The sequence below is a fragment of the Etheostoma spectabile genome, unplaced genomic scaffold (genome assembly GCF_008692095.1).
Source record: "Etheostoma spectabile isolate EspeVRDwgs_2016 unplaced genomic scaffold, UIUC_Espe_1.0 scaffold352, whole genome shotgun sequence".
Taxonomy (NCBI): domain Eukaryota; kingdom Metazoa; phylum Chordata; class Actinopteri; order Perciformes; family Percidae; genus Etheostoma; species Etheostoma spectabile.
In genome coordinates, this window is record NW_022605591.1 from 1,338,860 (window position 1) to 1,352,287 (window position 13,428).

Genomic DNA, 13,428 nt, shown 5'->3' on the forward strand with positions numbered 1-13,428 from the left:
ACACACACACACACACACACACACACACACACACACACACCTCCCTTTGACCAAATTAGAATTTTCTGGCTACTCTAACTGGCAAAGAACGGTCCTCCCTACATTTATCTTGTGTCTCTAAACTGACACCAACAGCAGAGCGATTTAGTCAGGAGACAGAGGCCCAGACCATAAGTGAGAAGAACAGACACAATTATGGCTGCAGAGAGAAATAAGAGAATAAAATAAGAGGAAGGGGGAAGTGGAGCTGTGGGTGATTGAGTATGAAATGAAGGGGGGAGGCAGCAGTGGAATCCTGTGGATGAGGTTACATACATACCGGGAGTGATTAGAAGGCTTTGGCTGCTCCGCTTGTGTGAACTGTGACTTTGACCCATTGCTCTCCCTCAGACATCCTCTCTGCTATTTATTCTACTACGCACCACAATAATAAGAGTATGAGCTCAACCTGTGATTGAGCAGCGAGATGTGTGAGAACAGGAATATCCACGAGACCCCACAGCTGCCCAGTCCACATTTTCTGTTAAGTTGCACACTGGGTGAGATTTTTTTCTAAATCAAACCACTAGTGTGGAAAATCGAAGGTGTTAATTGGACAGCAGGAGAGCAAATGAACTTTAACAGTTTTAGAAATATTAGATCTAGCATGCAACTGTGTTAAAATAACAGAACTAAGAGCCATCAGATAGATAAGGTATAGGGATGTATGATTTTTGAATCTGAGACAATTTCTACAAATTTAAATTTTTTTGGAGAGTATATGAAAATAAGAGTTTGAGACTACCCAAGCACACAACATTTCTGTAGGACGTAGGGATGTAACGATTACCGGTGTAACCACAATAAAAATGTTGACAATAATTTTACCGTTTTCATTTAAAATACCATTATTATCTCGGAGGGTTATCACGGTGTGGAAACCATGTGTTTAATCCTTCCCAGCTTCATCCGAGGCTCCTGAAGTTGCCTCCAACGTGCGTTTCTTGAAGTTGGAATCACGGCAGAAGGCGGAGATGACAGCGCTCAGGACATTTATCAGCCTTCTAAGAGGACAAAGTCTAAAGCTCGGGCACCTTTTGGTTATTTTGAGCATGGGGAAGGACAGTTAGATTGAAGATAGTTATCCTGTCTGCAGAACATTTCCGGAAGTTGCTAATAAAGGCATTGAACGCACTTTTAAAAACCACAATAATACCGAAATCATTTTGGTCATTATAACCGTGAGGTGAAATTTTCATTATTGTTTTCAAACTGTCAGCCAAACCCCTACATATCACAAAGAAAAAAAGCAACTCCTTACAATTGATAAGCTGGAGCTAGAAAAAGTTTTTTTCTTTAGCAAAGAAACTAAGGGTGAGATACTGTCAGGTGGCAGAAGAACAGGAGAGCAGAGGAGCTGAAGGTGGACATGCTAGAGGTCAGGGCTCATTATACAAACAAAACTTCACGGGTGCACACTAAGTATTTAATAATTTTGAAAAATGTATACTTTAGCATTCAAATATTCCCAAATGGAGATTATGACGTCACATCATCATTTAACCAGTGTGCTTGGCATCTTTGACAGAATAAAGTCAGATGACTGTGCTGTAATAGAAGTACAAAAAACCCCTAAGGTCTATTTGGAACTTTGTCCGTCCTCCAGCTTGCCCACCAGTAGCACTACATCCAACTATACATAGAATACAATTGAATTTGCTGCCAATCATCATAATCATACTTAGTACAGTTAGTACATAAATTATCCTCTTACTGATGTTTAAGGCGACCCTAAGAAGACTAAAATTATTGGAGGATTATCCAATTACATAAAACACAGCTGACAGTCATAATTTAGTCACATCAAGGCACATCCATCCATGGACAAATCCTCTGACTCATTCTGCCAAAAATGGTTGGATGCCAGGATGGCAACACACGTAATAGCTATGATAATCCCTGGAGGCACAGGAGGGGAGCCATGCACAGTTTGCTACATTTTAAATGGTAAGTGTTGACTTAAGTGTTTATTCATACTCCTTGGTAACAGGGAGGCTATTCATTATTGAAATAATACATCACATAGAGATCCACATTGTCTCTTTAAATAATAGTCCTTACAACTAAACTGTCTCTGTAGAGCACAGTTGGTTTTCCAGTCCTTTCCAGCTAAGCAGCTTTTAACACCTCTGGTACTGACCTGGCAAAACTGGCCGCAGTCCAAAAGGGCCTCTGGTAGGGGAAATGCCTCTGACGATGCAGTCGAATAGAAAACTGATCTGCTCGCTCTCAGCAGATGCAAGCAAAAAAACACCGGCCCCTGTAAAAAGTAGACTTGATTAGTGCCATGTTAGATTTTCCAGGACTGAAATATCTGCTACAAGGCCAAATAGAAATACTATACTCCAGTAGTACAATTTCTACTATACAGGAGGTAATGAATTAGAATGATAGATTTGCAGTGGACAGATCTGATCTAGCATTCAGTTTTTTTTCCAGCAAAGTATTGAGGTTTGATACTCAGCAACGGTTGTGGATATATTATAGATTTCATATGTCCTTTTTACTGCTACCAGTCCCACGTCATCAAAAGGTGCTATAAAAATTAAAAGGTTAAAAGGTCATTCTCCCCAAGAGGTCTCTTGACCTCCCTCTGACAACACAATTGGCTGTCCGTTACAAGGTGTCACCACTGAAGGGAGGTTGTGTCACCCTGTCCCTGAGACCACACAGGTCAAGACAGTCCTCAATCACATTCCCAACACTCCAGTCGCAGTCTGCTGGTTCAGAGGTCAGCAGTAAAGGCGGCACCAGTCAAAACTGAAGATGTATTGCCTGCTCACGGAGATCCAATAAGTTTAATTATTTCATGTTATATTGTACTCTACTCTGGCACAGAAACTCATTTGGTTAGACTCTAAGGCTGAATTTAATCTCTTCAATTTTTTTCTTCTTTTTTTTAAAGAAGGAACCACTTCTACTTGTGTCTCGCTTTTGATAGCGTCAGGTATACTGCCAAAAGCTTGAGTACAAAAAAAACACAAAGCAAAACAAAGGACAGGTGGCAGGGCTCATTAGGTTTACAGCAAAGATTCTGTGGAGGAACAAAAACAACTCAAGTGGACCCTTCTGGTCTCTCCTCTACAAAGTGATAACACACAGCGGCATTACAAAGTAACAGTACTTTAGTCGTGTTCAGTAAGTGGGAAGTGTAAATTAGCTTGAATCTTTACAAGAGCGAAGGCTGGCCTTTCTATTTTCACAACAGCAAAGTCATCCAAGCAGGCAAACTTTAAAGGGGAAGTTTCTTTTGGAGCAAACTGTACAATTTCTTTCTATTCTCAAGTGAGAAAAACACATCTTTGGGACCATTGCCTGTTTCAACTTCTAAAATACATGAAATTCTTCATTAATAGTAAACTATGATATATTAGACTTTCTCCTTATTTTGTCATACAACTTCACTCTTGCAAGCATCCATCTAGTTGATTTTCCACATTTTTGCTGATTCACTTTCCTTCTATTATTGTCCATCCGACTAATCATTTTAGCCACTATATTAAGTGTAAGAAGGCTTTAATATTTACACAGCACGCATGAAATACTCAAAAGAAACACTTCTCTCCATCACTCTTACTAATTTGGTAGAATTTCCTACTGAAAAACAAAAATAATTGAGGATAAATTATCAAGCCGCACGTGGCCAAAAGGTCAGACAAAGGCAGCTTCAAACAGAAGCGAGAGGTTAAACACCGTTACGCTACTTCTTTTCCTGCTGTGAATGAACTGTGCTGAGACATTACCTGTCACAGGAATGCACGCCCTTCAACAAACATGTAGATGCACCTTCACATTTCCCTTTTCTGAGCATGAAGATGTCTGACGGTCTACGTATTGTGCAAGATACATTGCTGAAGATTTAATGAAGCTAAATGAATCACCCATACTGTGAGTGTAATTTTTCCAGTGGGGTTATCACGTGGCCGTAATGCTCCGATGTCCCTCATGCCTGCCTCTGTCCCCTCCAGGTGATGATGACATGCACCCGTCTCTGCTTTAATGGTTTCATGTTTGTTCCAAGATGTAAACTGTGGTTTGCCGATCACAGGGACAGACACAGCTTGGGCTGTTATGACTGAGCTTAGGGGCTAGCTACTGTTTCTCAAAAACAACTTCTACAGAGTGACGCTTTATGTGGAATTTTGGGCACAGCAGGGGTGATACTGCACAGACGGAATAATTCCCTCCAGCAGGTTTCTCATCAAGCAGATGTTTTTTGGATGCACAATCCAACGAGTTGGAGAGGACAAAATACACACATGAGAGCAAGTGAAAAATGTTACTGCTGTTTACATCATATGATTGCCATTACTCATTTAAGTAAATCAAAATTACCAATAAAAACCAATCGGGATTACAAAAATGAGACTTTGAATTAGGGCTGCATGGTAATTTGTTCCATTGTCTATGATGTGCGATGTTAACGCTACATAACTTAACTTTTTCTGCTTGATTGAAAAGTTAACTTTTACCATTCTCCTTTTAATTCATTGTTACTGACCGACCCTTCCCCTTTAAGAAGCGCGCCCATGTGTGCAACGTGTTTATGTGACAAAACATTAGTCCGACTCAACAGGTTTGTTTGGAAGTAAGGAAAAGAGTACCGTAAGCAGCAGCTGCCAAAGATAAAAGGAAGCACATTAGTTTTAAGGATGAAGTAAATCACTTGAATAATGCAACGTCATCACGAAGTCTTATGGCCATTTTTCACCGCAGAGTTGCCAGAAAGCTGCTACCAGCCAGGGTAAAGCTAACATAGTTAGCCTTAAGAAACAAGGGGTCTGTAGCTATCCACAACTTTAGAGGGAGCAACATGCATGCGGAATTAATATTATTGACTTTAACCTGGATTGATAGAATGACATATTATGAACACAATGATGTCAACCAGTGCATTTCTAACTAATTTCCCTCTCCAAAATCAGGGGGGGGGTTATCCAACTACTGCTGACCGCTGGTGGAGTTTGGAACTGTTAAATGCCGACCATTCTACATTCCACCCAAATTCACGGCGGTATTTATACTCTGTGTTTAGATCACTCCATTGCGTTAGCTGAACTTTACGCATCCTATAATGTGTGTGCACTAAATGTAGCCTGTTTCCTATGTCGTTTTTTTATATTTTAAATATGTAACACCACTTGATCCGTGGTGAAATGTTTTGTGTATATAGTTGAAATGACAATAAAACACACTAGAGTTATCTATCCATGTCTGTAAACGGTAGGTGTGGCTTGGGAATGGACTCCATAGACAGTTAAAGATATGGACCAACAGATCCCGTTGTTCTGGACGGAGACCAGTGAAGGCTATTAGAAGCTCTTTTCCGGTGATGCTGAGCGTTACTACGCAGCCTCAAACTGAGCTTGACAACGTAGATGTGACGTGGGCAACCTGTCTGAAAGCTGTAAGTCTTCTGGTAGCTGCGCCAAGAGAAATCTCAATCATTCCCAATCAGCAGAGACGGAAAGTGTAGGTATATGTTAGGAGATAACATAGGCACAGGCTAATTATTCCTAAATAAAATGCTAGTTAACATTAGTAATTAAACCTAAACAGCTAATGTAAGTCCAAACTGTCTCCAAGCTTCTCCTGCACTGTTCGGTAATTCTTCTACTGTGCGACAGTAAGTCGCTTGGTAATGACACAATAGTTAGCCTATTCTAGTTAGCCTTTCATAAAAACGTCTGCTACGGAGCCATAATGTGAGGTACAAGGTAATGGAGCCTTTTTGACATTGTCATGGTTCTATAGAAAACAATGGACAAATAGAGTTTTATATGCTTCAGACGTAAAGTTATTCACCGTCAAAGTGGCGCCAAAATGAATGGGAGTCAATAGGATGCTAACGGCAGGTGATGGCTTGGTAGCATCTAAATGGCGCCATAGGGAGCTTAACTTAGAGAGGAGAAGCTTACCCCCTTGGTGGAATCGTAGTGCAGCAAAGCAAGTGCATTCTGGGATTTTGTGTCTTTCATCTACATGAGCCAAAAACACATTTTCTGCCTTTTATCTGCTTAGAAGGCACCAATTTCAAAAAACAAACCATCGGAAAACACATTACTACTACATAAGTGACCCAATTTAAAGATATATGCATCTTTACAACGGTAAAATATCCCTGCTCAGCTCAAGATACGCGCCAGGTCTTTTTTTACGAGAGTTGCAGGGCGTTCAGACAGCCGGGCAGGAAGTAAAACAGCCAGTCAATTCACCAAAACACATCCCCCAATATCGTTTGTGTCTCCTTTACAAAACCACGTTCAACGAGAGATTCATTTTGGAGGTTGAAAAACATCATATCCCAGATTTTTATTTTGAGATACACCACCAGAACTAGTTAATAAACACATGATTGTTCTGTAAAGTACTTGTAGACAATACAATCTGTAAATTGGGCAGCAAGACGCTCCCGATGTGGTATGGCGCAGGGCGGAGGACAGAACAAAACAGCAATGCTACCGGAACACAGCAAAACGCGCCCGCTGGAGAATCGGAGTAAGAGTGCATGGAAACTAGTGAACAAGCAAGCAGAGAAGTCAAAATGGATTGCTTTAAGTAATGGATAAATGGTTAAAACGCCCAGCTTCTGCCACTCTAAGAAGGAGTAGTATGGATGTCAACTGACAACAGAGGTACTTGATCCCAACTCATAAGGCTGTGGTGATAAAAAAATAAAATAAACACTAGTCTTAAACTTAATTATCTGCTATTAAGATTTACCTTATTTGAAACTAAGTGAAAACATGAAAAGCAGCCCCAGAAAAAAATTACACAAAAGCATTTTCCCAATTCATACTTGCTGTAAAGCATGTATTTAACTTGGAGTTAAAGGAGCATCTCCTTTACAGAAACTGTTGAATGAAAGCTACAAATGAATCATCTCAAATCATAGCCTGTGATGATTTGGAAAGGCACGGTAAAAACACAGCTCAGATACTTATTTAATGAGCTATTAGCCTCTAATGATGCAACCCAATTTTTCTCAAGAGACATTGTCGTTACATGCTGAAAATAGAAATAGCTGGTCTTTTTTTCTTATTTAGTTATTTTAACCTTGCTTTTGATCATTTTTTCTGTTTCAATTTTTCTGTTGATTTTCTGTTTTCTAATCCTGAAATGTGTGTCAATCAGTAAATGTTATTTCTGGTACTGTATTAAACATACAACTGTTCCTTTAGTTGCCCTCATGCTTCCCAAACAAAAGAGCGCAGTTTCATGTCTGCCAAACACAATGTACCAGTTTGTGGAGTCACATAATAGCTAAATGGCCAATTTACCAAAACTAAACCTATTGTAATGTAGCATAAAAGCATGAAAAGCAGTAAACTTACAGTAACCACATCTTGTTCCTCCCTCGAACACAAACCCATTGGGTACAGGCCCATATCTGCGCAGGTCTGGAAGGTTCCAGTGGCCGATAATAACGGGAGGGATGTCCCTGGCAAGAGCCAGTAGGTTGTTGCATAAATGAAGAGTTGCAGGTCCACTCTCCAACTTGGTCCCTGGTAAGACTCCAACACTGAATCTGTGAACTAAGAAAACAGAGAACCCAACGGAACAATGAAGAAAGGCTAACAAAAGAGACGTCAAGCATCATTTAACCATCTCATCTTTTCAATACATTCTCTTCAGTAGGGAGACTGTTTTTTTTCTGGAAATGGCTCTCCAGTACTTTCCAACTGGACCAGTTAAGTTGGTCTAAAAGGTATCAAAGTTCTTTGTACCTTATTGATTTTGACTGTAAAAAGGTGTGAAGGAGCGTAAAATACAGTTGAAATCATGCAAATGTGAATCCAGCTGCCATGCAACATAAGGAAAGGAGAGTCCAACTTGAAATTAGTTGCAGATACGCTTCACAGGGGATAGAAAACACACTGTCATTACAAAATAATTACTTCAGCGGAGATTTTATTTCATTCAACAATAAAAGAAAAGGAGAAACAGCTGTACACAGAGAATGAGATCAGCAAGCTGAGCTCTGAACCCAGCAGGCTCAGATCTAAAGCCCAAAGCTATTAATCCAAGCCTCTAATAAACATCTGGGTAACCGAGTCTGTGTTCTGTTGATAATAAAACCCAATGAAGAAAGATGGATGTAAAATTAGAATAAAGTATGAACACTGCATTTGTGTTTCTGCCCCTGAGTTTGTGGAACTTCCTTCAACGTGCGTGAGTGTGGAGTTTCCCACCCGTACAAAGCCACTTTGACTGCGCTGAACAAACAATAATTGTGATTATGTCTTTAACAGAACGTGTATTCATCAATTTAGGACATTCAATTTGATATGAGATATTGATTCGGTCCCATTGCAGATTTGGACCATGCAAAACTAATAACTAATGCTATATGTCGCTGTCTATATGCAACCATACTCAGTCTTAGAAAATACATATAATAACTATAGCATATGGTTAAAGTACTTGAGCCCCGCTACAAAGGGCTTTCATCGGTACCTTTTAGTTAGTCTGTTGTGCCTGTTCTGTATAAAACAAGCAAAAGCTGCCGGTCAGGAATTATCAGCGATTGGTCTTACAATAAAAAATGACTGACATTTGCGTTATTTATTTTTCTTAATGATAATATGATAATATGCTTATAAAAATGCTGATATTTGGGTGCCTTAACTGTTGAATGTTTGTTTGTGAATGTTTGAGCCACTGTTGAATGTTTATACTCAAAAACATTTTCTGCATTTTTTTCCTTCTTCCCAAAAACATACCAAACCGTGACCCCAAAACTGAGGTACAACTGTGCTTTGTGTGTACAATAACACTGCTAACTGTGATGCAATTTGTCTTCTAGCACAATGTCCTCTAGCACACAGTCAGGTCCAACAGTCGTTAGTGACTGCTTTAAAATTCAGCTGGACCCCAGCCACCAGCTGAACAGTCCAATGCTATTATTAGATCTTATCTGTTTATCACTTATATAACTTATGCATTAGATCCACACAATGGACTGTACACACCATGAGTCTCAACTTTTAAATTCTTTTTAATTTTTAAATTCTAGGATGTCATAAATGCATGTGTATGGAGATACTACCCATCCATTCATCAGTCTTAGTAACAAACAAAAAAATTGCAACCAACTTTTACTAAGTTTTAAAATGACCATAACTGACAATTAAGTTTGCGTGATGTGAAATACTAAAAGATTGTTACCTTTAACATCATGCAAACTTATTTGTTTTAGGTAGGAAGGATGAAGCAAAAGCAGGTGCGGGGGGGGGGGGGGGGGGGGGGGGGGTGACATAGTTATATTGTTTTTAGGGGATGGTCTGTAACCTTTTATGTGTAATGCATAAATTGTGTAAATGTAGGTAGCTTTAAAGGCCAACAGTGATTTAGAAAATCATCCATATACTCAATTAAAACGTCCCAAAAACTGCATCTCGCCAAGTAAAAAAAAAGCATAAACATGAATTTATAATTATTGCATGCAGATGTGTCTTTCTGTCATTATGAAAGGAATGAGCCTACTTTATGAATCTGTACCCTGCTGTTACCTTGATTAAATTAATCATCAGTCCAGAAACTGTGGCTTATTTCCAAAATGCTTCAGCTGATCACCTCTAAGGTTTTCATAAATAAGGCCTAATTCACTAATTGTTGAGAATTGCTTTGATTACAGTATAGTGAGGTCAAATGTGGTATTATTCTGGAATATTTAGAGTGATTCACATTTCTTGAAAAGTTTTGAGAAGTGACACACCAGAAGGACATGGAAACCAAAGCACAGAGTGATCTCCTTACCTTCTCCGAGGCTGTAACGTAGGCGGGCGTCCCACGCCTGCAGGGCCTCCTTGCTGTCAAAGCCCAGTAGAGCAGCCTGGTTTAGGCAGAGGAGGGCCAGAGTAAAAGCCACACCTTCATACCACTGTCCCAATTCTAGTCCGCAGATCTCCTCCAAGATAATACTGGCCCTCTCCTTGTTGCCCTGCGCTTTTTCAGACTTGTCTTTAAAAACCAGCAGCACGAGGCAGTCTGGAAGAGTCAAAGTCGTTATGAGACACAATGATAATAGAAAAGTATCATATTGGGTCTAAGAAAAATACTTTTAAACTGCAGTTTACATCGCGTTTTTTGCATTACGTAACAGTTCCCTGAAATAACTGGAAACACAGTCAAATCCATAATTAATTACATTGTCAAGTACTAATAAGATGTATTCTGACACACAGTAGCGGTTGGAGTGTCCTGTAGTCTTTTGGCACCTTCAAACAATTAGTGTCAACTGACACAACAAGACTGTGTTTGTGCATCTCACTCCTTCACACACACACTTCTTTACCCACATAACTGAGGCATGAGCACAGGCAACTGGGATAACACTGACATCAAAGATGAAGAGGAGCAGCACTCAACCTCAGTCTAATCTGTTGAGCATGTTAAGCTGTCCAGCACCAGATATCCAAAGAAACATTTCAGTGTAATGCAATACAGCCACCTTATTACTTTGAGTCCTAGTTTTTTATTCACAAACTACAAAAAGGCCAGAGGTAAAGTAGGTTTAGACAACTTCAAACTCAACTTCAGGCAAGCTGAAGCCTCCTCAGTAAATGTGGCTGAATAACAAGGTTACAGGTTTGGTGTATCTAAAAATACAGCAGGGCTCAGACCATCAGTCTTTAGCACATTAACTTTGAGGATGGGCTCAAATAAGAGTCAATGTGAGTTTGAATGTGGGATCAGAAGTTCAGTAAACTATGGTTGAATATCAGCCTTTGCAGCATGAAAAATGAAAGCTTGTGAATGTGTATACATTTGATTTGAGAAAATCAAAATCGAGTGGAGCAGTGAGGTTACACCATGGATGTAAGAGAACGGGTTAGACAAAAGCATTAGTACCGTTACAGACTCAATGGAGTACAAATCAACAAATGACGTGAACGCACATTTAAAATGACCTGAACAAATTTTAACCCCGCTTTTACAGCCAAAACCATTGCAAACATTTGCACTTTATTTGTAGTAATAATTTTACAAGCTCTTAATCTTTTTGACCATTATTTATGCGCACATGCAAGGCTCAAGTTCTGAATTTACGAACACAAACGGCCTCATCGACACAGGAAGGGTCCATGCAGGAAAGCACCTGATATGTTCAACAAGCTAACGTTAGCTCAGTTTTAATCTGGCGCAGCTAACATTCGCATTACATTGTTTACACACATTTCCTAAATAACTCGCAGTAAGAAATTAATATGAAATGTGTAAAACTGAACGGTAATAAACGGTGTTTTATTTTTACCTGCTACAGGCGACGGCTTGCGAAGAACGAGCCACCTAGTTTTCCACTGTGGAAGAAAGCAAAAGTACGTTAAACCTTTCTTAAGCACCACTTGAATGTGCGTTGAATTACTTCAGCCACATCCGTCAGCAAATTTAGTCACGCTAAACACCTTTTTTCCATCTCTGAGTCTGGCATATCCCTCCACGACAACAGAATCCGTCATCTTCAGTCATGGTTCCTGACAGCTGCACAGTCGCTGCCTGAATGAGGGGTCACTTTCAAAATAGCTGCGCTCTCTGCTTGTAGGGCGCGAGCTCGCCCCCCGGCAAGGCCCATGGAAAACTGCATGGCCAGGATCTGTCTGATAGGTCCGTCTGTGCACCAGCCAGCCGACCGTGCTGCCACCTGGACTGCTTTACACCTGGCACTGGACGAAACTCATGAACGCTGGTTCAAGAAATATACACAGATATGCGTTATTTATGGATATTTCATAAAACGGGAAGTAGGCCTATGTCGCAAACTGAAAATTGAAAAAAAAATTGAAAGGGCTTCAATTGTGTAAATGTGTATTTGAAATACATTCTAAATACTGCAGAAGTTCATAAATGGCCTTTAGTTGTCCTCATAGAGTGTAAAATCCAAGTTAATATGCCTGAATTATAGTAGTTTTTAGTGGAAACAGCAGATACAATGGAAGTGAATGAAGTGCTGAATAAAGTTCAAATCTCAGGTAAAGTAAGCACTGAATGAAGTTGAAGTGTCAAATAAGAGAAATAAAGTTGAAGCTCCAGCACTGAAAAAGTAACTTTTGACAACTAAAGATACTTTATTACAATCAAATACACGTCAAAACCTACAGGCTTGGCACATAGATATTACGACTCGTCCTTTCTATTTTCCTCATGGATCAGATTTTCCTTGGCCTGGCCTGAACATGGATGGTAACAACCAGTGCGGATTCAGTGTGTTTCTGTGTTTACATCTTAAAATTTTACCCTTCACTGTGTTTTTACTTTATCAAAGTTGATTAGCCAAAGAATGTTTTGTCCAACGTTCGGTAGCACCAACCAAAGCTACGCTAACGTTAGTTGCAAATCAAGGGTAAGTCTGCTGATTTGTAACTAGCTCTGTGTGTACTGGCATATATGGTGTGTATATGCAAATAATTCAGTGCCCTGAGGTCTGCGGTTCCCCTCCGGTTGAAAAGCACTTAGTTTACCGCAGACCATTGAGACCATACGGACCACATTGAGCTCAACAGGCCCGCCTGTCCTCCAAGAAACCTTGGGTTCCGGTCCGACCTGGAATCTTGCTCCTTATGAGATCATAAGGGGCAAGGTTCTCCTTTCTCTGCTTTGCCCGCCCAGAGAATTTACCCCACCCACGAGAGAGAGACATCATGGCTTTCAAACGAGCAAAGTGCCAGTTGGTCAAGAGACATTTATAAAAGAGACATCAGATACAGTATTAGGGGACCACCAAGGTCTATATAAAAGAGACATCAGATACAGTATTAGGGGACCACTAAGGTCTTTATAAAAGAGACTTCAGATACAGTACGGGGACCACTAAGGTCATATAAAAGACTTCAGATACAGTATTAGGGGACCACTAAGGTCTATATAAAAGAGCTTCAGATACAGTATTAGGGGACCACTAAGGTCTTATAAAAGAACTTCAATACAGTATTAGGGGACCACTAAGGTCTATATAAAAGAGACTTCAGATACAGTATTAGGGGACCACTAGTTTTATATAAAAGAGACTTCAGATACAGTATTAGGGGACCACTAAGGTTATATAAAAGACTTCAGATACAGTATTAGGGACCACTAGGTCTATATAAAGAGACTTCAGATACAGTATTAGGGACCACTAAGGTCTATATAAGAGACTTCAGATACAGTGTTAGGGACATTGTTTTAACATTGTTTTAAACTGAATCAAGCTGTCAACTGGCGGTTAGCCGAATGAGCTGTTAGCTTAACTACTGTTAGCTTCCCGATGGAGGCTAACGGCAGAAGCGTGGGAACAGATCATGATTTGTGCAGTGTCATAAATCATTGTAAAACAGGATTATCATACGCATGCACACAGCTCCCGCTCCTCACAAGCATGAGTTCCACCAATCAGAGGCATCACTGTGG

At 40.0% G+C, this 13,428-nt stretch overlaps 1 protein-coding gene across 4 annotated transcripts in view; it reads right to left on the bottom strand.

Annotated features, from left to right (window-relative positions):
- The window catches only part of LOC116686317 (protein Dok-7), a 40,014-nt gene extending 28,331 nt beyond the window's left edge, over window positions 1-11,683 (bottom strand). For all 4 annotated transcript variants that reach the window (XM_032511297.1, XM_032511298.1, XM_032511296.1 and 1 more), the window contains exons 1-5: window positions 11,448-11,683; window positions 11,297-11,342; window positions 9,799-10,029; window positions 7,374-7,574; window positions 2,180-2,299 (exon numbers count right to left, since the gene is read on the bottom strand). In XM_032511297.1, coding sequence (XP_032367188.1) covers window positions 2,180-2,299; window positions 7,374-7,574; window positions 9,799-10,029; window positions 11,297-11,342; window positions 11,448-11,501 — 652 coding nt within the window. In that variant the 5' untranslated portion in view covers window positions 11,502-11,683. The remainder of the gene's footprint in view (window positions 1-2,179; window positions 2,300-7,373; window positions 7,575-9,798; window positions 10,030-11,296; window positions 11,343-11,447) is intronic.
- Between the last annotated feature and the right edge of the window lie 1,745 nt (window positions 11,684-13,428).